Source organism: Vitis vinifera, chromosome 8 (assembly GCF_030704535.1).
Source record: "Vitis vinifera cultivar Pinot Noir 40024 chromosome 8, ASM3070453v1".
Classification (NCBI taxonomy): domain Eukaryota; kingdom Viridiplantae; phylum Streptophyta; class Magnoliopsida; order Vitales; family Vitaceae; genus Vitis; species Vitis vinifera.
The window spans coordinates 22,026,154-22,046,950 of NC_081812.1; the positions used below are offsets into that span (position 1 = coordinate 22,026,154).

General features: G+C 33.8%; 3 protein-coding genes across 8 annotated transcripts; 1 reads left to right on the forward strand and 2 right to left on the reverse strand.

Annotated features, from left to right (window-relative positions):
* Positions 1-9: 9 nt before the first annotated feature.
* Positions 10-3,918, reverse strand: LOC100257245 (mediator of RNA polymerase II transcription subunit 7a). Of its 3 annotated transcripts, XR_786447.3 has the most exons (7): positions 3,790-3,914; positions 3,482-3,641; positions 3,072-3,141; positions 1,926-2,092; positions 1,754-1,827; positions 1,139-1,221; positions 117-240 (listed from the first exon to the last, which is right to left on the reverse strand). XR_786447.3 is itself a non-coding variant. In XM_002281354.4 (6 exons), the coding sequence occupies exons 2-6, from the start codon at positions 3,614-3,616 to the stop codon at positions 180-182; spliced, it is 507 nt and encodes a 168-aa protein (XP_002281390.1). In that variant the 5' UTR covers positions 3,617-3,641; positions 3,790-3,918; the 3' UTR covers positions 10-179. The 3 variants fall into 3 exon arrangements, 2 of the variants coding, with proteins under 2 accessions (XP_002281390.1, XP_059595274.1); XM_002281354.4 differs by lacking the exon at positions 1,139-1,221 and having other exon boundaries at positions 10-240; positions 3,790-3,918; XM_059739291.1 differs by having other exon boundaries at positions 10-1,827.
* A 122-nt stretch (positions 3,919-4,040) lies between these two features.
* LOC100246957 (uncharacterized) lies at positions 4,041-7,463 on the forward strand. Of its 3 annotated transcripts, XM_059739289.1 has the most exons (4): positions 4,041-4,172; positions 5,014-5,192; positions 5,286-5,950; positions 6,980-7,463. In XM_059739289.1, the coding sequence occupies exons 2-4, from the start codon at positions 5,027-5,029 to the stop codon at positions 7,154-7,156; spliced, it is 1,008 nt and encodes a 335-aa protein (XP_059595272.1). In that variant the 5' UTR covers positions 4,041-4,172; positions 5,014-5,026; the 3' UTR covers positions 7,157-7,463. The 3 variants fall into 3 exon arrangements, with proteins under 3 accessions (XP_059595272.1, XP_010653848.1, XP_002276694.1); XM_010655546.3 differs by having other exon boundaries at positions 5,014-5,950; XM_002276658.4 differs by having other exon boundaries at positions 4,167-4,338; positions 5,014-5,950.
* A 554-nt stretch (positions 7,464-8,017) lies between these two features.
* LOC100252123 (eukaryotic translation initiation factor 3 subunit C) lies at positions 8,018-12,676 on the reverse strand. Of its 2 annotated transcripts, none has more exons than XM_002281390.4 (4): positions 12,572-12,676; positions 11,921-11,985; positions 10,002-11,816; positions 8,018-9,276 (listed from the first exon to the last, which is right to left on the reverse strand). In XM_002281390.4, exons 2-4 carry the CDS (start codon positions 11,945-11,947, stop codon positions 8,278-8,280), a joined length of 2,841 nt encoding a protein of 946 aa, XP_002281426.1. In that variant the 5' UTR covers positions 11,948-11,985; positions 12,572-12,676; the 3' UTR covers positions 8,018-8,277. The 2 variants fall into 2 exon arrangements, with proteins under 2 accessions (XP_002281426.1, XP_059595275.1); XM_059739292.1 differs by having other exon boundaries at positions 11,921-12,121; positions 12,572-12,617.
* Positions 12,677-20,797: the final 8,121 nt, after the last annotated feature.

The window sequence follows — 20,797 nt, forward strand, 5'->3', positions numbered from 1 at the left end:
AAAGTGCCCTGAAGTAAAAAAAATTCCCCTTTAAGTGAGAACTTGGAAATTCATAACTTTACTAGTTTGATAGCAACTAGTATTCCTCACAAAAGACAAAAAGGAAGAAGGAAAAATTTTCGGAATACATATAAAAGATATAGAAAAAGTGTAGGCTGATGATGGGGGCTGTTCATGGTCTACTGTCCTTCCAAGGTTCCCACGGCCTCTTTGAGAAGTCTTTGTGCTTCTTCTCTCCTTCTACACAAGCAAAGGAAACCACAATCAGCGCAAATCGTTAACCAATCAGACCACAGTTATGGTTTATTTTAAAAAGTTCATGATATTCGGGGAATGGGGAATTACAATGGCTCCCCGTGGTTTCAAGTGGAAATTAAACCTTGACAAAGCCAGTGGTTTAGTCAGTACCCATTGGCTTGCTTACACACGAGATGAAGCTGTAGCAGGGTGGACAGCCCACCTATATTAATATTATATCAATGAGTAAACTCCCAAATCTAAAAAAAGTAAAGCCGCTTACCCCAAATGTCATTCGGGTATCTCAGGTTTTTGGAGTCTGTATTTGGACATGGGGAATCTACTAAAGCTTCCAGTTATTGGTAAAGGAAAGCTTTAGACCATGTCGACTGTAACTTCCTTCTGTAAATGATGGGTCGGCTTTGGTTGGAAGAGAAGTGGGTTGAATGGATAAAAGCAGAGTATGGCTCTTCATGTTGGTTAATGGGACTCCACCGCCAATGAGGAGATCCTCTATACCCTTTCTAGGTTCTCATATCTGGATAGAGATGCATGGTAGGTTAATAGCCATGGAATGGGTAGAGGTCATTCAGGGTTTCAGGGTTGGTTTGAGGTGTGGGATGAGGAGATTTGGTTTAATATTTCCTTCGTGCTGATCATTACCATACTATTTTGCATGGCAGATTTGACCAAGATTCAGTATCTAAAGAGTTGAACCCAGTGACACAAGCCAAATCAAGTGGGGCAAGTGGATAACAACTCCTACCCAGCTGCTTCATTACTATGCGTTTCATTACTATGCGTGGTGGGGTACTCTACCTCCTGTATGCTTCATTACTATGCGTGGAGCACTGTAGTAGAAAGACTTAAGAGGAGGTTGGCTGACTAGAAAAGGCAGTACCTTTCTGAAGGTGGTAGACAGGTCCTTCTCAAGAGCATTTAGTCAAGACTCCACATCCAACTCTACAATCCTTGTTTCAGCTTCTAAAAGGTTAAAGAAATTGCCAAGGTGCTTTAGAGAATCAGAAAAAACATCCATAGAATGAACTTAAGGGTCATGCATTTGCCAAATGTTGGGAGAGTTTCGGATTTGCTTGCTGATGGTTTGTTGGACAAATGGCTCTGGAAGCTCACCAAGGAGAGGAACAGCTCAAGGAAGACAATGAATGTGGATGCCTTGGTGTCACATGGAAAAAGGGATGTGGAAAAGCATTAGTTGTGCAAAGTGTTTTCTTCAAAAACATTTGTTTCTCCGCTGGAGACGGGTTTATAAGAAGTTTTGGCATGATAAGTAGCATAGTGATCAGCCTATGAAAACAAGTTTCCCAAATAAAGCTTTTGTTGCAGACACTCACGGCTGGACTGGAGTGTTGATGCGAGTGGGTAAATATCACGTGATCTTGCTTTGAATGGGATTGTAAAAGCAAATATTCATTTTAAATACTCCAGAAACAAACAGAAACACTCTGTTCTCAAATGTTTTCCAAGCAGCCTCTTGAGATTTAGAGAAGCATACCTCTTGATATCCTCCACTGCTTGTTTACGACGTTGTATCTGAAGTTCTAGAATGTGAATTAGCGTTGCCCTTGCCTGAAGAGCAGAAGAAACTACATAATAAGGCGGATTCAAACGAACAAAAAAAAATGAACCAGAATAAGGAGTAATCAAATAAATCAACCAAATGCAACCTGGTGTGGTCGCAATGAATTGAGAAGGTGATGTAAGTTCTTGAATATGAGGGATATGTCTTCAACCCTCCTTGCATATTGTGATGGTCTCTCAACAAGAACATCAGCAAGCTCCAACAAGTGCAACTGCAATTCTCTGTTAAGCGACCTTAATTCCTTCTTGAAATCTAAAAGAGTACAATTTTTCTATCAGATAGTAACATACCACACATTTATATTTATTTATTCAAAAAAAATCCAAGCGGAAACAATCTGATAGAAATATTATTAAAAATTTGAATCAGGAGTAAGTTGTCCACATCACTTCATCAGTGAAAAACTATCCTCACAATTTTTTCAATCAATAACCCTATGTTTGATTCCTGGAAAATTCAAGGGAAAGAAAATAGCGAAAAAAGATAGAAGGAAAAAAACTGGTAAGCAAATTATATATACATACATATATATATATATATATTCTCTTGTTCAGTTGTTCATAAAAAGTTGAAGGAAAGAAACTTAGATGGTTGAGGAGTGCACTTTCCCCTAACTTTCCTCACAATTGCTTAAAGAAAATGGAAGGAAAATCTTCTAGCATTTTCTCCATTTTTTCCTTACCATTTTCCCTGGCATCTAAACAAAAAAAAATTTAATTAACATTTTTTCCTTTTTCTTAGCACCTTCCAGAAACTAAGCATAACCAAAGTGAAATGTCACAGCATAGATTCAATATGAAATGTCACACCACCAACTGAATAAAAATTCAGTAAACAAATTGATGGTTTAGCTGGCTAGATATAAACAACCATGGAAATAAATGAGAGGAAAGATAAGCAGGACAAAAGACTGAGAGATGCTGATTTAGCTGGTTAGATATAAAGAAACAGTGGAAATAAAATCAACTACAAGAAATGTAGTATTCATATTCTTTAGGATCCTTGTGGTTGGTTCCGAGGATGATAAGCCAGATAGCTTGTAAGACTCAAAATTTTATGGCATCACAAAGTAATCAATGTAATTAGACTACAAGGATAACCATCTGATAACTTGAATAATAGCTGTTAAATTGAAGAACAACCATAATTTAAAAGGGAAACAATGTTAGAAAATTTTCCTACTTTCATCCGGTAGTATCAACTAGCAAAACACAGGCAGAGTTCAACATACCAACATTGGATCCTTTAGGATACAACTGACGAACTCCTTGTTCTTCTAAGCTTGGAAGTACATCATCAGTCTACATCAAAGATGCACAAATTCAACTATCATGGATCAATAGGGAGTAAAAAAACCCAATAAAGCAATCATACGATAAACAATGAATTTACATAAACCAAAAAGTCCAAAACTATGAGACACATAATGAATTCAAATCATCTTTCAACTAACGACAAGCAAACTCTTTTGGTTTGTTTGATGTGAGTATTTCAATCTTGGGCGGACAGAGCAGAATCAAACATAAGATGCAAAAGTTTCTTTTCTTTCACTTTCCTCAGTTTCTCGGTAACCAAACAAAGGTAAAACATACAAAGAAATACCTAGAGATAGAGAGAGAGAGAGAGAGGACGGAATCTCACAGTGTAGGTGGCACCAAAGAGAGCGTAGGTCCCTTCGATAGGAGGTGGAGGCTCTGGGGCAGATTTAGGGTTTTGTATGTAATCTTTGTAGAGTCTGTAATACGGTGGTGGTGGAGGATATGTAGCAGTTGCCATTCTAAGTTTTCCTTTTCTATTGAACCTAAAACATAAAACAAAATTAACAAAAACAATTCAATCTCAAATTTCAGAAATAAAAAACCCTAGTACTCTTCGTAATCGCAGAGAAAACTCAGGAAGCTAGAGCAAATTTAAAACGCTGAGACTTAAAAAATTTCATGGTTTGGAACCTGAAGAGAACCAAGGATCAAAACTATTTTTCTTTTCCTTCTCCTTTTTGCTCGGTTTTCTCGGCAACCAAACATCGCAGAAGCGAAGGGACCAATAGAGCAAGATTTATAGGGGCGCGCGTGGTTGCATCTGTGCCGTCCGTGGAAGTGGGGCCTTCATCGTAGATGACGTGGAGGGCTGCGATGCAAACAAGTGAATACGGACTCATCTGTAAGTTCCAAAATGCCCTTCATCCTCCTGGAGAGTTTCGGATTTCATGGAGGGGCATTTGGGTCATTTAGAGACACTTCGAATTCCATTTTTAATTTTTTTTCAGTCAACGGAACCAAGACGGTTAGAACCGTTGGGTATACAAACAAAGGGATCTTCACTAAATTTTGAGGTATTTTTCTCTCTCTAAAATTCCCACATTTTCTCTCTCTAGACTTCGTAGCTCTAGGTTTTTGGTTTGATTCAATCTTTGGATGATTTTGAGTTCTGGATTTGGGTACACAGCCACAATTTTGAAATTTTCTCATCAGATCTCCAAACCCTTTCAGGGAAATAAGGCAATTCTCCTCCCCTCTCTCTCTTTTTGATTCATTTTAAGATTTATAGTTGACCTGAAACTGTTATTAAAGTGTTTTTTTGTGTTAATTCTTCAAAATGATGACATTTTCAAAAAAAGTTGACGCTTTTCATTGGGTCCTCTACGGAAATGTTCACCAAATTGGGCATTTTTTTAATGGAATTGTGTTTTGATTTAACAGGGTTATTCTGTAGAATATATTCATTGTGTGATATAAGATTTATAAATTGCAGTTGATACAAACTTAGGTCAGTTAATGTGTGAAATCTTACAATATTTGCGGGCTTTTTGGATATACTTCTGACCTCAATTGTCCAGCAATTTAATCTCATTTCCCCTCCCTGTGTTGAACTGTGGCCTTGGGCAATCAGATTGGGGTTTTACTGCTGCTAAGTTTCATAATTTGCAAGTTTGACATCTTTCCGAGGTATAATGTTCATAAACAAAGATCTGTGAGTCGGACAGTTTGGGTTTGGTCGGAGTTGACGGGTTGAAGATTGGGGAGGTTTTGATTTTATGTGAAAATTATGAATATGTTTCCAAGTTAATTGATGGGTGATTGGATTGAAAGTTGCTTTATTTGTTTATTTTTCTGGATGCAAGATAGTTTCTTCTTCTATAGCAGTAATTCATTGTAGTTTAAATCATAATGTAGGCGTTTTTAAAGCATGGATCTTCCTGCAATTGACGTGGGAGTAATACCGGAGAAGTTTGAAGATGTAAAAGTAGAAGGTCCTTCTTTCCCTTGTGATTTTTTTGACACAGAAATAGTTCACAAGATAGCACAAGCGCTCCTCCCTGGATTAGCCTCAGCCTGTGTTGACAACACAACAGGTGATCTCTTCAGGAGCCCTGCTTCTGTGGCTGTTGATATCAGAAAAGAAATGGTGGAATATCTGACCCAGAGAAGTGAATCTTTTGTTGCAGAATCGGTAATTCTGGAAGATGGTCCCGATACAGAAGTATCTGACCATCCTTTCGATATTATTTCTGATTTTGTTGATGATTTTGCAAGTTCGAAAAGGAATTTGTTCAGCCGGGTTTCTGGGTGGCTACTGAGTGAAAGGAGAGAGGACAAGATAGATGATTTTGTGCAAGAGATGGAAATTAATAGTTTTTGGTTGCTAGACAGGAGGGCAGCCATTGCACAGACTTTGCTTAAGAATGCCGACTTCAAGAACACGTTTCACTGCAATATGAACTTCAGTTCTGCCGAAGAACTTGATGAGCATCGCTCAAATTGCAGTTTTAGGTCTATGAACTGCATGAACGAGGGGTGCAACAGCAGCTTTTGTGCAGCACACATGGAGAAGCACGATTCAGTTTGTCCCTTCAAGATAATTCCATGTGAGCAGCAGTGCTCAGAGAACCTCATGCGACGTGAGATGGACAGGCATTGCATAACTGTTTGTCCAATGAAGCTTGTGAACTGCCCTTTCTATTCTATTGGTTGCCAATCCACTGTCCATCACTGTATGGTTGAGCAACATCAATCGGATAATCTCGATTCTCACTTGTTGTGTGTTCTCCAAGTTACTCACAAGGATGTGTCTGTGGAGGATCTCAAACAACGGGTGGAGCAACTAAAAGAGGTGACTTTTTTTTCCCCTGGTGGTCTGTTCCATTTACAGTTGCTTTGCTTTGATTTTCATAATTTTAAACCTTGAACTCCCATGCTTAAAAAATTTAAATTAATGAGCATGAAAAAAATTTTAGGCATATAATAAACCCGATCATTCCTTGACACTGATTATCTGATCTCTTCATCTGTTTGTTTGGTTACTGCGAAAATGGAAATAAAAAGGAAATTTTGTAATCTTACACCCCTTCAAATTCTGTAATGAAATAGAACATTATTCATGGTGAAAAGGAACTGGAGGGATCTGGTTGTGGAGCTTGTTTCTTAAAAACTATATATCTTACTGTTTTAAAGTGTTAAAATTATGAAAGGGATTATTGAAAAAGATGGATCTATCATGTGAGAAGGTTTTGGCAACAAAGGAATTCCTATGCAACTCCTGTAAAGGATTAATTAATTATTTATTTATTTATTATCATTATTGTTATTTCTTTTTGGACATTGGCTTGCCCCTGGATGTTCTTTTACACTTCCCTTGGGCATAATATTGAAAATGAAAGATATAGGGCATATTTGGCAATGTATTGTCAAAAAACTCTCAAAAATCAGTTTTTGAGAATAGCTCTTAAAAACAATTCTATCTTGTTTGCAGATCTGTTTAGGAACTTAATTTTAATAAAATGAACAAGGAGAAGATAATGATGATGAAGGGGGTAGGGTTAGGGATAGGGTAAAAGTGATGTCTTTATGTTTCCTTAGGTTCTCAAAACATACGTGAAATTTGTTTTCGAAAATCAGTATTTTCAGAACAAATTCTCAAAAACCCCATTTTCAGGCTAAAATCCCCTACTTTTCAGATGCCAGATGGGCTTGATAATGGCGTAAGCTTTCTTACTTATAGACTTTGTTTTTTATTACTTCCTGAACCTTGCAAAACCGGCTGTGTTTTCTTTTTCATCTCAAGGTTCTATTTATCAATACCCTGAAACCAATTGCTTGGTAACATCTAACGAAGAGTATATCTTTTGATGTGTTGTGGCAGTTGTCGTCTCCCAGTGAGCTAGCAGAAGCTAAAAATGTCAGATCTTTAACATCTGCAGTCAAGAATCTTGAATCGAAGCTTGGGCCATTAGAAGTAACTGTCCCCAAAACAGTGAGCGAGAAGAACACAGAAACTTCAGATTCAGTGGCACAAATTCCAGTTGAAGCCGAAAGCTGAAATTCCCGCCCACCAATTATGCATGCATTTTAAGAAAACTAGATTCATTAAAAGAGAAGCAAAAGTATAGATAGGAAATGTTGGGGTTTTCCTTTTTTATTTCATTCAAATTTCATACATGTGTTTGACAGCTATAGTATGCATCTTACTCACATGTTTATGATCATATTGATTTTTTTATTCTTCACAGAAGAGACTGTATCGTTATGAACATTCTTCTGTGCTGTCTACTGATCATTAAGAGAATCCTATATACCAATTTGTCATTCAAAATTCTGGATTGTTTAACGAATGTATCCTTTTGAGAGGCTGCATGCCTTAACTTTTTTCTTTTTTTTTGGTTCATTTTTTCCTTGCCTACCAATCTCCCATGTTGACTTAGTTACAAAATCGTTTCTTTCTTGTAAGCAGTTTTTCCAATGAATGTTTTAATGTTTTTAGAAGAGGTGAGAATCACTAGTAGGTCCCAAGGGAGATCATCTGTTCTCTGCAAGTCATATTTCCGGAAAGGACAGTTTGGAGCTCATGGGGCTCAAGTCAGCAAAGTTGAAATTTTGAAGCTAATTTTTCTGCAACCCATTTCACAGAGAAAATATTGAACAGTTTCTGTGGTGTAGTCAGTTATAAAAAAACCTGATGAGGTCCAGAACTTAGGTGCTAAAACACTAGCAGTTGAAAAAATAAATCAACTTAAAAAACAGCCACTAATTTGCATAGGGTTTTCTCAACTTCAACTACCCACAAGGAACATTGTCCAGGCTACACCAAGACGGATGATGTAGCAAGGAAGTATTGTCTGATTCCACTTATTCAGTGCAAATGTGAGGAGCAATGACTTCATAGAAAAAGATAGAAGCCAAATTCACAAATCACAAAGTTAAATGAGTTCTTGCACCAATCTGAATATAAGTAAACCAACATTAGAAGCTACTCGCTGCATTTCCCGGTCTTTTAATTGCCGCAAGTACATAATTAAAAAGATATAAATAAACTTGTGCCTTAACAAATTTTATAGCTTACTAGAAAAAATTCAAAATCAGATCCAATGGAGCAGAACCTGCTTTTGAAGAGCCAAAACCACACCACGTAACTGTGTCCAATTCAACTTTTGATTTACTACACTAAGCACGAACACCCCTGTTCAGACTGACCATGCGGGTTGAAGTATCCATCTGGGATCCCCTTACAGCTGAACTAGTCTGATAAGCAGTCCTCCCATATGCAGCATCTTGATACCGAGTGCTCTGGTAGCCCCCTGAATAGCCTCCTGTTCCTCGTGACTGACCACCTCTGTCCCTTGAAAAGGTGCCTGCAGAAGAGCCAGGACCTAATGGCCTCCCACCCACACCATATCCAGTGCGCACACCACCTTGCCTTCCCTGACTGAAAGAAAAGTTGTCCTGCCATTTACCACCAACAGAAGCTGCACCAGCATAATCCTGGCCATCCCTCCGCCTTAGTGGCAGATCCAACCCACCACCACCTATTTTAGCCTCATATGCCCGCTCGTTGTTTTCTGCAAGAATTGTCAGCTTGTCTGTCAGCTGGAATGACAAGGCCTGCAGCCTTGTGTGCTCCACATCATGGAAAACAATGCAACGGGTGGGCTGGTCCCAGCTTGCATGCAACTCTTCCATGACCATCATCTTACTGATGATACTGTGGGTCAGAGTTTCTGAAAGGTCAAACATTTTGGTAAGCTGGTCCAAGCTCAGAGTATTATAGGATAATGAGTAGGTAAAAAGGTAGGTCCTCAGAGCCTCTTCCTTTATCTTCGCCCTCAGCATCTCAAGGACATCCTCACGGTTCCTGAGGAGCTTCCAAAAATCAAGGGACTTGATAACATCAAAGGCTTTCTGGAAGTCCCCCTTGCTAAGGGCCCTGGTGGCAGCCATTACATGGTCTCTAACATTTTCAGGTGGGCCAGTGAATGTCTGCCTTTCACTCACCTCAAGCAACCGCCGAAATGTTTTACTTATAACCTTGCGCTTGGCATCGTGCGTATTGGCAGCCATGTTTGGGACCTCCAGGAGCATGGCACATATTAGATGGACTCCCTCCAGGAGCTCAAGATTTATGTGCATGTGGTAAGGCATCTGTCGTCTCCTTTCAATCCTCTCCTGATAAAAACAATTATTTACAAAAGTGAATCCATGGACAAATATACATTGTACCTAAATTAACAATAAATATATATATAACAATAGTGTGAGACACAGTTAAAAGTTCCACAGATCCCTGAATTCAAATGCAAAACCCCTACAACAAAAAGTGGCTCAACACAAAAAAACAAATATAGTAAAAAGTCTACAACCACCGGCCAAAATAATCAGCAGGGCAACCCCACACAAAAATCTAAGCCCACAGCCAGCAAATTGTAATAGCCCAACCCAACACAACAGAAAAATGTACCAGCTGAATCAAAATAAATAAACTCCAGCAGGATTTCCAACTGTATCATGGAATCATTGATATTATGGAATCCCACATACAGATTCCAAAATGCATGATATTTATGGAATAAAAATTCAAACAAAATGAAGGGAAAACAACATAAAAGGAAACAAAATCTAACCAAAAAAAAAAAACACCCTCTACGTACACACTAAGCATACATGAATTTTCTCCATAATTATTGACATGATTCCATATTTTTTTATCCATATCCTTTACCACTAATGCAGCTAAAAACATGTCCAGTTCTTTCTTTCCACACAATTGCAAAATCACAGAAACATCACAAAATTCATGCCATTCCTTAACTAGAAGAAACTCATAATGGACTAGAAACGAATGGACTAGAAAGATATCCCTGTAAAATTTAACTTAAAACAGATATGAGCACCTGCTCTGGAGTCTTCTCGTGGTACCGACTTTGTGAAACACCTTGTGCGAGCAATTCCTTTACTCTCCCTCCTGAATATAGTTCAGACAGGCAACCATGTCCTTCAGCAATCAGTCCAACCCTAAATGCACACAGTCCAAGCTGTGCCATGGCCCTGTTAAAAAGGATCTGCGTTGAAATGTCCATATGCTGAACATTGTCCTGCAAGTGACTCATCAGCAACAGATCACGGGCAGTTGAAAACTCATCCAGGATAGCATGGTGGTAAATGTCACAGAGCATAGCCCGAGCCTTAGTCCGTTCATCCCCATGATTGTATATGAGGGAAACTAGAATATCCATCAGAGTCCTACTATTCTCTGGAAATGTGGGTTTTCGAGGCACCACCTCAGGAGTAACAACAAATGCAGGTGGACCCCTACTTTCTTCAACTCTGGGCTCCTCACCTGCCTCTGATTCTCCGTTCTCTGTATCTTCTGTTTGTTCAGCCAAATTTTTCATTGCGTCATACACCTCCTGTGGTTTATAATAGATGAGCTCAACCCGCCTCAGAGCTACCTTTGAAGCAGCCTTGAAATCCCCGACTCGCTCTAAATAATCCTGGACATTTTGGGCAAGCACAAGAAACAAAGGCTCATCCCTCAGTCTTTCAACATACTCGCGAGTGTGTGGATCAATGCACTGCAAGCTCTTAAAGAACTCCACATCTATCCTCTCAAGGAAGGCAACCAAATTTCCCCAAACTCGAATTGTCCCCTTATAGTCTGCTCCTTTTTGGGTTTCATTCTCTTCAGGCTCAACAACATCATCCACCAAAATGTTTGAATGCTGAACTAGAATGTCAAGTATAACAAGCATATTCTGCACACACTTCTTCCACACATTTATTGGCATGTGCCCACTAAGACTTGGATTAACATCAAACTGAGCAGAAACGACACTGAAAAGGATCTCCAGCTTCTGGGCAGGGGTCTTGGCAACCCTTGTCAAGAAAGTAAGCTGTTCGACCTGCTCAATCCTTCCAGTTCCTTTCCTACCACGAACAGCCACAATCTCCTTGAATTTCTTGTTAACCGTATCCCATGTAATCTCACTTGGGTCCTTCATGAACTGCTTGTCCATTAGCTTATCTTTCTTGCTCATCTTTTTCTCCCAACCCCCACCAGCTTCAGCAGCACTATCTTCTCTATCCTCTCCATCCTCCTCGTCTTCTTCAGAATCTGATCTCATTGCAATTTTTGAAGGGTCCTCCTCAAACTCTGAGCCAGAATCCTCATCCTCCTCCATCTCCTCATCCTCATCACCTTCTTCTTCGCTCTCAGGATGTTCCCTATACTTATTAATCAGATCTTCATACTGCTTATTGTTCTTCTTCAATTTCTGTTTCATTGAGTTCAGGGCCTTGGCATTACTACTACTCATCTTCTTCTTGGCATCCTTATTTGCCAAAGCCTGACTCAAAAAGTCCTCCAACATCACAAGCGCCTTAATGTAAAGGGTAGGAACTTTATCAGATTCTGTAACCCGCATGACTTTCTCAAGCTGCTTATTTATTTTGTCAAAGCTCTCTTGTAGGCTGACCCAGTCATTGATCTTCATAGCATTCTTCATCTGATCAACAGTAGCAGACATCTCCTCAAACCGCTTGTCTTTAGCAGATCGCACAACACGCTTTTGACCATCAGAATCATCACTATCACTAGCATTAGCCTGTAGGTATCTGCTGCCAGCATGTGGTGCAGACTCACCTGCTGCTCCTCCCCTTTCAACTCCATCCTCATAATCACTCTCCTCCTCCTCAGTGTCACTGTCACCCTATCATTGACAACAGATATGCATTCAGGTTGGCTTCTAGTTTCCCCATTAAATGAAAAAAAAAATCTAACAATAAACCCAATCGAGTTATGAATGGTACAAACCTGAGCAGTCCAAAAACGTGATGACATCTCTCTCTGCTAGATTTCACAATTCAGAAATCAGGAATCTGCCCTCAAAAAACCCAACAAAAAAAAGGTAAGAAAATCAAGACATCAATCACGTTAGGCAACAATTCACTGATTTCTCAGTCACGGACCAGAAAAATATCTTGCCACCCAAACTAACCAGGTTCCAAAACAAATCTGTTTGGCGGTGGAGAGCGGTGGAGAGAAAAAAAAAAGGAAAAAAAGAAAATTCAGAATCTGAATTTGTTACTGTTTCAGATGCATAAAAAGAAAAAGTCTCCCATCAACCGAACACATCTTCCATTCGGTTAAATCAAAGGCAATACTTCCCTGTTTCTTTCCCTAAAAATCAGACCAAGATAAATCAAAAGATTTATTCAAAGTTTTTTTTCCCAACGCACCACAAATCCACAACCTAAATTGGATTTAGTAACAAGATCATCAAAACTACATATGACCAATAAATCAACTATGAATCGAATACTTCGGGAAAACGAAAAAAACCAAAAAATCATACAGAAAAAATATTGTGCAAATCACCCCAAAAACACAACTCCTTATCGTCTTTAGAATTTTACACCTAAATCCGAGTCTACGAAGTAAGATAGAGATCGGAGAAGTACGAACCTGGAGTTCGAGAGAGAGAAGACGATAGCGGGGGCAAGTGAACGCAGCAACGAATTGAAAACCCTAGACATTTCTATATTTAAGGTGGGCCCGAGAATTTGGGCCTAATGGGCTAGGCTGGGTTCGACTCTTTGTACAGAAGGGTTGGCCTTGGGCCTGTTTCCTTTTATACTTTTCTTTTCATATTATTTTTTTAAGAATTATATAATTTTTTTTCTGTTTTTTATTGTAATTATATTTCCTAACCATTTTAAATATATATATATATACAATTATATCATATTATAAATTATTATATTTTTATTTATTGATATGTCTAAAACTACTTAGTTTATTCATCCTTGTTTTTAAAGTATAAAAAAACGATGGATTCTTATTAAATAATATCAAATTGTAATATTTGATAATACACTTTTATTTTTTTATTTTTTTATTTTTTTATTTTTTTATTTTTTTCGAAATTTGATACCAGCATTTTTTAAAGGCAATGTATACAAAAATTTTATTTTAAAGTCCTTTAAATAAAATTAATATATATAATGCATCATATATTTGTTGCCAAATGAACAACACTAATGCACCAGGACATTGATCGAAATTTGTAAGAATAAAATAAATAAAAATAAATAAAAAGTGTTGGATGCCCATGGTTAATAATAAACAAAAAAACAGTGAATATTTGGTAAATCATCTCAATAACTTAAAGTAAATAACTTAATTTTAGTCATTAAGTAAATCAAGTATGTTTGGTAAAATAATTTAATGGTATAACTTAAAGTAAAAAATAATTTTAAGTAAAAATAGTTAACTTGTTTTTTAATTCATATATTTGTTTTATCTTTTTATCCACATTTATCATAATTACCTTCACAATTTTATTTTATTTTTTGTTACTCCACTAGCTTCATTATTATTCAATCTCATTTTCTTTAATTATTATTTATAAGAATAAATATGTTAATTAGATAATTTAAAATTAATTTTACCACTCAAAATTAAGTCATTAGAATTGGTGTTAGATGCCAGTTAAGGTAGGTCAAATTTGTTGGAAGTGGATTTCTTGTGTTAAAATAAACATAAATATTGTGTTTGATAATGGAAAGTTCAAGGGAAATAAAATATAGGGAATGATAAAGGTAAAAGAATTTTATAAAATTTTCTCCGGTTTAATTATTGATTACAAATAAGGATAAAGTTAGATTGTCGAGTATCCATTTAGATACATTTCCCTTTTCTTTTTTTTTCTTTTTTTAAAATTACAAAATAAACATAATTTTGAAGGTAATAGTTTAAAATACTCCAGTTATTAAAAAAAGTCGATTATCTCAAATTTTAAAAATTTGTATATAATAGATTTATTATCACAATCCCACTCTCCATTGCTATTATCATATTCGAGGTTAAGTAGTGCACACATAGCTCATCAACGGCCATAGGAATGGTAACGGGATGGGTCGCCCCCATCCCAACCTCGCCCCATTTATTAAAAGCAATTCTCATCCCTGTCTTGTTTAGGTTCTTTTAAAATAATAATAATAATAATAATTACATTAAAATAAATATATTTTATAAATAATAAAATTATTATATTTTTTATAACTTATTTTATTAAAAAAGTTTATTATTATCCATATATTAAAAATAGTAAAATAAAATTTTAATTTAATTTAATTTTAAAATTAATTTTATATGTAAACGGGGCGGGACGGGATGGGGTAATACCTGAACCCGCCCCAGGTTTAAAAAAAAATTCTCATACCCGTTCCAAACCCGCTTATTAAATTTAAATATCGTCCCATTAGGGGTGAGTATCCAAAAAAACCCACCCAGTTGCCATCCCTAAATGGCCACCCTCTTGGGTCTAGTGTTCTCATTGATACAAGATCTAGTACAATTATATTACAACCTCACTTTCCACATGATATTATACAATTTAGAGTTGTAGTGATGCATGTATGATCTACCAGCCATCATCGGTTTTGCTTATTCATCGGGTCTACACTCTCAATAAAATACCTCAATAGTGTGTTATGAAAGTCCTCTATATATGACTCTTCCTCGTTTACTTTTCGGGTAATACAAGACACTACATTTATTTTTTGTACTATATATATATCACGACTTTCATTAAACTCGTGATTTGTGCAATAAATATATAAATTATTTTTTATTTGTAAAAATAATTTATATCTTAAAATTGTTATACTTCATTCGATTACACTTTTTTTTTTTTTAAGAAGGAAGGGAATTTTATTAAAAAAATAAATCAACAGAATATTAAACGGGATGACCATTGGGCCCAGGGGCCCAAGTTGAGATATATGCTAAGTATATCGGTTTTGGGTACATCGATGAGTTATTGAGATCAAGTTTGGGTTCAGCCCAATCAATTTATAAGGGTGAGATGAAATCTAGGGCCGCAAAGACTAGTGGTCAATAGGCACATGGAATATGCATGCACACATATTTCAATTTTTTTTTATTACTATGTTATAATGGTGTTAGTAACTAAAATTAAATCACGGCTCGATGGCTTTTCCAATTCTAAAAATATTGGAAATGATTTTATTGGGTTCTTTTGATGAATTTTCCAATTCTAAAAATTATTGGAAATGATTTCATTGAGTTCATTAATTTCAACTGCTCTACTAGTCATTTATATGTGATTTAGTATAAATTCACATTTGAACAGCATGTATTATTTATTTTTTAAAAATATATAATAAAAATTTTCTATATATATAATAGTACACCATATAAGTAATTTACAAATTAAGACATTTAGGATCTATTTGATAACTATTTTTTAAAACAATTTTGAAAATAGTTTTTAAAAATTGTTTTATGATGCTTTATAAAATAAAAGTTTGCTTGAAATTTTAAGATATTTTAAAGATACTTTTAATATTTTTAAATACACATTTAAAATAATTTTTATATCTTATATTTTATTTTTAATCATTCTACATATTTGTATAATTATTTTTTTAAATAGTCTTAAAAAAATAAGTGAAAATAACATAAAACAACTAAAACATGTTTTTTTTAAAACACCTTGTATTTTTTTATTCTTGAAAATAGAAAACAAAAATAAATATTTTCAAATGTTTATTTATTTTTATTTATTTATTATTATTATCACTATTTCATGAATAACAAATAAATGTTCTAACTTTTGTTCAATGTTTAAACTTTTGGAATTGTTGATCAAATATTTTAAAAAGACTCACACTACAATGCATAATTGGTATATATGAAAAAACAATATCACAAATAACAAATATAATTTGTTCTTGTTGTTTTATATTTCAGTCGCATCTTATTTTATTTACACATTAATATCATTTTTCTTTTTTCACTTTAATCCTATCAATGTGTACAACGATCCTATATATTTTTACCCTTTATTTAACGGTTCAAATTTCACTATACATTCTTAAACCTCCTAATCGTTGCCCTAAAAGTCATGGTTGTGCTGCTCGGCTACATTAGAAAATTTTATGACAACAACCTTCCCCGCCCCCACATCTACATCAAAGTCAAGTTGAACCCTTCTCAAGTTGATTCGCCTACATGAGTTCTTCAAAGAAAGGCGAGTTCTTTCTTCATTGATTCGTTCACTAACGGTTTATGGGATTTGGGTATTTGGTTTGGATAATTGGATTTGGGTCATTGAATTTCCTATTGGCCTTTGATTTATTCATTTGGGCTTATTTTGGGTTGATTTTTGTTTTCTATTTATTGGTGTTGGGCCTTGGCTTGTTGGATTGCTATTTGGTTTGATTTGGGCCTATTATATTAGTTGGATTTGGGTTGGTATGTTTATTAAATTTTGTATTGGGTTTGACCCTTTTGCTAATACATGGTTGTGGCATTTCTTTTTGTTGTTGCTGAGAGCGGGAAAAGATGTGCAGTGTTGATTGGGAGCAGTTGGGGCAGGTGAAGACAAGGCATGAGTTGAGCTGACTGAGGACCAAAATTTTTAGGGATAAAGGGATCATCTTGCAGCCAAAAGAGGAGGGGAAGACGACTCTAGGGACTTTTTCTAATCTTCTTTGTATTTTCTATGATATTTGTGAGGGGTTGAGAGTTTTTTTTTTGTATTTTTGGACTTCATTTTGGAAGCTTTTGGAGGGCCATTAGTGTTATTGGGACTGCACTTCTAAGGTTACTCCTACATCATTTTCCTCCAAGTTTTGTTGTATACATTCATTTCAGTTTTCTTTTTGTGTACATGTGAATGTATTACTAGAATTTAGATTTTTATTGTATATGTATATTTAATTTGTTATTCATAGATTTTTTGTTTCCATTTATTTGTTATCCTTATTTAATATGTTCTATTAGTCTTTGTTTTGAGAAGATGTATATTTAGTTGTGTTTTATTTTTCTATTGAGGGAATAATCCAATAATAGGATAATGTTTTTGTTTGAAAAATATGTTATTTTATTTTATTTTTTCTTCTTGCCTTTAATGAACAAAAATTCTTTTTAGAATAAATATTTAGTCATTTTTAATAAATGTTTGCTTAATAATCTGTTTTTTTTTTTTAATATTTCTTTTTATATTAATAAGTATAAAAACCATTTTCTTAAAATAGTATCAAAAACTTTTTAAAAATAAAAATAAAACTCTTCAAAAATTAAAAAACGTTCATTTTATAAAATAAAAAAAATAAAAAAATAAACATTTTTAGAATAAAATTGAAAAGGAAAATATATATATATATAAATTGAGATTGTTTTTAAAAAATAAAAATTTTAAAATAAATATTATTTTATTTTATTTATTTTAATAAATTTGAACTTTTTTTTTCTTTTTCTCCTCTCATTTTTTTATATAATTAATTTAAAATAATTTTTTAGAATAAAATGCGGATAACTTTCTTTTTAAAAAATAAAAAATAAATATATTGTAAAGCTTTTCTAAGTAAATCTGAGAGTTTTTTTTTGTAAAGGATTATGTTTTAATTATTTTCTAATTCAAGTAGAAATTGGTTTTTGTCAATAATTTTTTTTGAAAAAAAAAACTATCAAAATTTGTTTTGAATGGAATTCTTTTGTAAATAAAATTGTGAAAAAAGGTGTTTATTTTGAAATAAAATATAAATTAAATTTTATTTTTAGATAAACTTTTATATATATAATCTTTATTTTTCTTTTCTTAATAAAAGTTAAACAAATTCCCCTATCTAAACTAAAATTTTGAAAAATCATATCTTTTTAATCAAATTTGAAAAATACTTTATTATTATTATTATTCATAAATAAAATTGTAAATGGACACTTTTAAATAAAATTGAATTGACATTTTTTTTATGGTAAAAATCAAGTAGAATTCTTTCCTTTTAAATAAAACAATGAAAATGTAAAATTATTTCTTTGAACTAGATATAAAATTTTGAAGTTATTTTTTTTTTAAATCTAAAATCGAATTGAAATACTTTTGTAAATGTAAATAACTTTTTTTTGAAAATTAAATACAAATGAAATTGAATGAAATCATTAATTGAAAATCATTTTTAATAAAATCATTTGAAATTTCTTGAAGACTATTTTTTTAATATTTTATTTTATTTATTTAGTTCAATAAATCATTTTGTCATTTATTTTGTATATTTTTATAATTAGATTTTATTATTATTTTTGTGTATATTAATTTTCACCATGACTTAGACATCGATTATTTTTCCTAGTATCCCTTAATTCGCTTAGTAGAGGTCGTATGTTTACTAACTTAGAGGGGTGTTACGGTTCACCACCGTACCTCTCCAATAAGTAACTTGACTCCGGACCTGACTTTGGCTTTCCACAAACTTTTTTTCCAAATATGGAGTCACATTTAGGGTTTTCTTTCTTATTTTGTTTTTCCTTAAAAAAACAAAATAAAAATAAGTGGCGATTCCAAGTTTTTTTTCAAAAAATCAAAATTTTTACAAAAAAAAAACCGAGTCACGAGTGGGAACGCATCATGCAAAAAATACGAGATCCATAATTTCATTTGTATCTTATTTTATTTACACGTTACTATCATTTTTCTTTTTTCACTTTAATCCTATCAATGTGTACAATGATCCTATATATTTTTACCCTTTATTTAACCGTTCAAATTTCACTATACATTCTTAATGATTAAGATTGCAAGTTTGATGACTATTGAATTAATACCTTAACATTTTTCTTTTAAAAAATTATAATTTTATCATTTATAATATTTAAAAGGCTATTTTTAAATACATGTGGTAAAAATACACGAGTTATGTGAAATTCCATTTGGTTTACCCTTACGTTCATCTCATTTACAAACTCAATCATGACATTCAAAGATTTGTTATTAGTAAGAGTATAACTCAAGTAATTAGTTTGACCTAACTCAAAATTTAAGTGAATTTGAACAATCATTTTTAATATTTGAATTATACTTAAATTAGGTTTTTCAATTCAATCTCAATTTAGATTAAACCTAACATGATTTAATAGTTCTATAATCTTTATAATGTATCATATATAATGATATTTATTTTTTAGTTTTTTTTATAAGAAAAATATGAAATTAGATTATACCTTTTACTTTTTTATTATTTATAAAGACATAAATTTATTTTTACTTTTGTAATATATGCATCTTGAAATTTTGTCAAACATATTATTCATACTTAGGTATAAATATACAAAAAAAAAAAAAAAGGTTTTAAAAAAAAACATCATGGATGAACTTTGGATTATATAATCCGAATTAATTGAATCGATTTGAACTCGACGTGAGGTTTAAAAATTGAGATTGAGTTAAACATATGGGATTAAAAGTCAAATTGAGTTGGGTTCAAACCACTTGTTTTGTAAATTGAGTCACGGTCGGGTTAGCCATCAACTGGGCCAACTCGACCAAGTTGCCGTGCCAGATTATTTCAATTCATTTTCACAACATTTTTGGAGGGTGGACCTATGAAAATGACAATAAAATTAACAAAGCAGGGGAGTGAGGAAAAAGTTCACCAGTCGCTGTTTCTTGGAATTTTTTGTGTTTACTGCCGTATCAAAGGCTCGGAGTGTGTGTGGTCAATGGTCATCTCATTGACCCAACTACTATCATTAAAATCACCAGACTTGATTCCCATTCCCGTAGAGATATTGTAATACAACTACCAATAGGAATTAAAATTCAATAGCTTTGAATTCCTCATTACCCAGTGAATGGGGGCCATAAGAACGAGGAGATGGCCCAGCATTTCATTCCATTCCATTCCATTCTTTTGGTCTTTCTGTTGGCCTAAAAACCGTCTGGTTTATTAGCTTCAAAACCAGGGAAAGAAAATATGGAATTTGAGAGGAGGGAAACTTTTGCCAAGGCATTGGGCATTTATGGACCCGAACATTGTCGGCGCTTCACAAGCGCGTTGGGCTTGGAAAAGGCGAGAGAGATTTCAAGCTTTCTTGGATTCTGGGTTGGAAATATTGTAGTGGAAAGTATGAGCTGTCTGAAAACCACACCAAATCTAATCCACTCAGACCCAAAATATTTATGTGTTTGGCCTCCAGCTGCCCTTCCTGGACGGTTGCCGCACAATCAGAAACACACTCACTCTTCTTTATTTATTTTCTCAAATACACATGATGCTCATTTTGAAGTTTAAGGATGCGTTTGGTTTCATTAATTCTTCCAAAGCCACTTTTAAGGTTTGTTATTGGTAGCTTATCCATTTCACATTCCTTTTTATAACAACCACATAAATAAATCAGATATACTTGACTTATACATGGACAAACTCATACCAATGTTCGAGCCAAAATAATTTATTTAAAATAAAAAATTCACAATTCAAGTCTCTTAGCAAAATATTTTTCAAATCCATCATTTTTAGAGATTTTTTTTTATTACAAAATATTAAAAATGTATTCACCAACTATGTTTTATATTTAACCTTAAATTTTTAATTGAATTTATATTTAGAATTCTTAGTTAGCTACGATAAAATCGTATGAAAGGAAAATGAAAATACATAAAAGGTTTTTTTAATCCATTCGATAACTTTTTAATTTATAATTTTTATTTTCAATTATTTTTTAAAATATTATAGAATATAAAAAAAAAACTGAATTTATTGTAAAAAATCACCTTTATCATTTCTTATAACAAATTCTCAAGACAATTATTTTTAAAATAAGGAAAAAAACATTTTTAAGAATAATTTTCTATCAACCGACCAGAGCGTTTTTCCATGCTTT

Bases quoted from the DNA above. Each gene is read 5' to 3' on its own strand.
- LOC100252123 (XM_002281390.4), bottom strand. From the start codon at position 11,947: ATGTCATCACGTTTTTGGACTGCTCAG. The intron at 11,817-11,920 runs GTTTGTACCATT...TGTCAATGATAG, and splicing joins CACGTTTTTGGACTGCTCAG to GGTGACAGTGACACTGAGGA. The intron at 9,277-10,001 runs GTGCTCATATCT...TGTTTTTATCAG, and splicing joins ACGAGAAGACTCCAGAGCAG to GAGAGGATTGAAAGGAGACG.
- LOC100257245 (XM_059739291.1), bottom strand. From the start codon at position 3,616: ATGGCAACTGCTACATATCCTCCACCACCACCGTATTACAGACTCTAC. The intron at 2,093-3,071 runs GTATGTTGAACT...GTACTCTTTTAG, and splicing joins TCCTAAAGGATCCAATGTTG to ATTTCAAGAAGGAATTAAGG. The intron at 1,828-1,925 runs GTTGCATTTGGT...TCTGCTCTTCAG, and splicing joins ATTCATTGCGACCACACCAG to GCAAGGGCAACGCTAATTCA.
- LOC100246957 (XM_010655546.3), top strand. From the start codon at position 5,027: ATGGATCTTCCTGCAATTGACGTGGGAGTAATACCGGAGAAGTTTGAA. The intron at 5,951-6,979 runs GTGACTTTTTTT...GTGTTGTGGCAG, and splicing joins GGGTGGAGCAACTAAAAGAG to TTGTCGTCTCCCAGTGAGCT.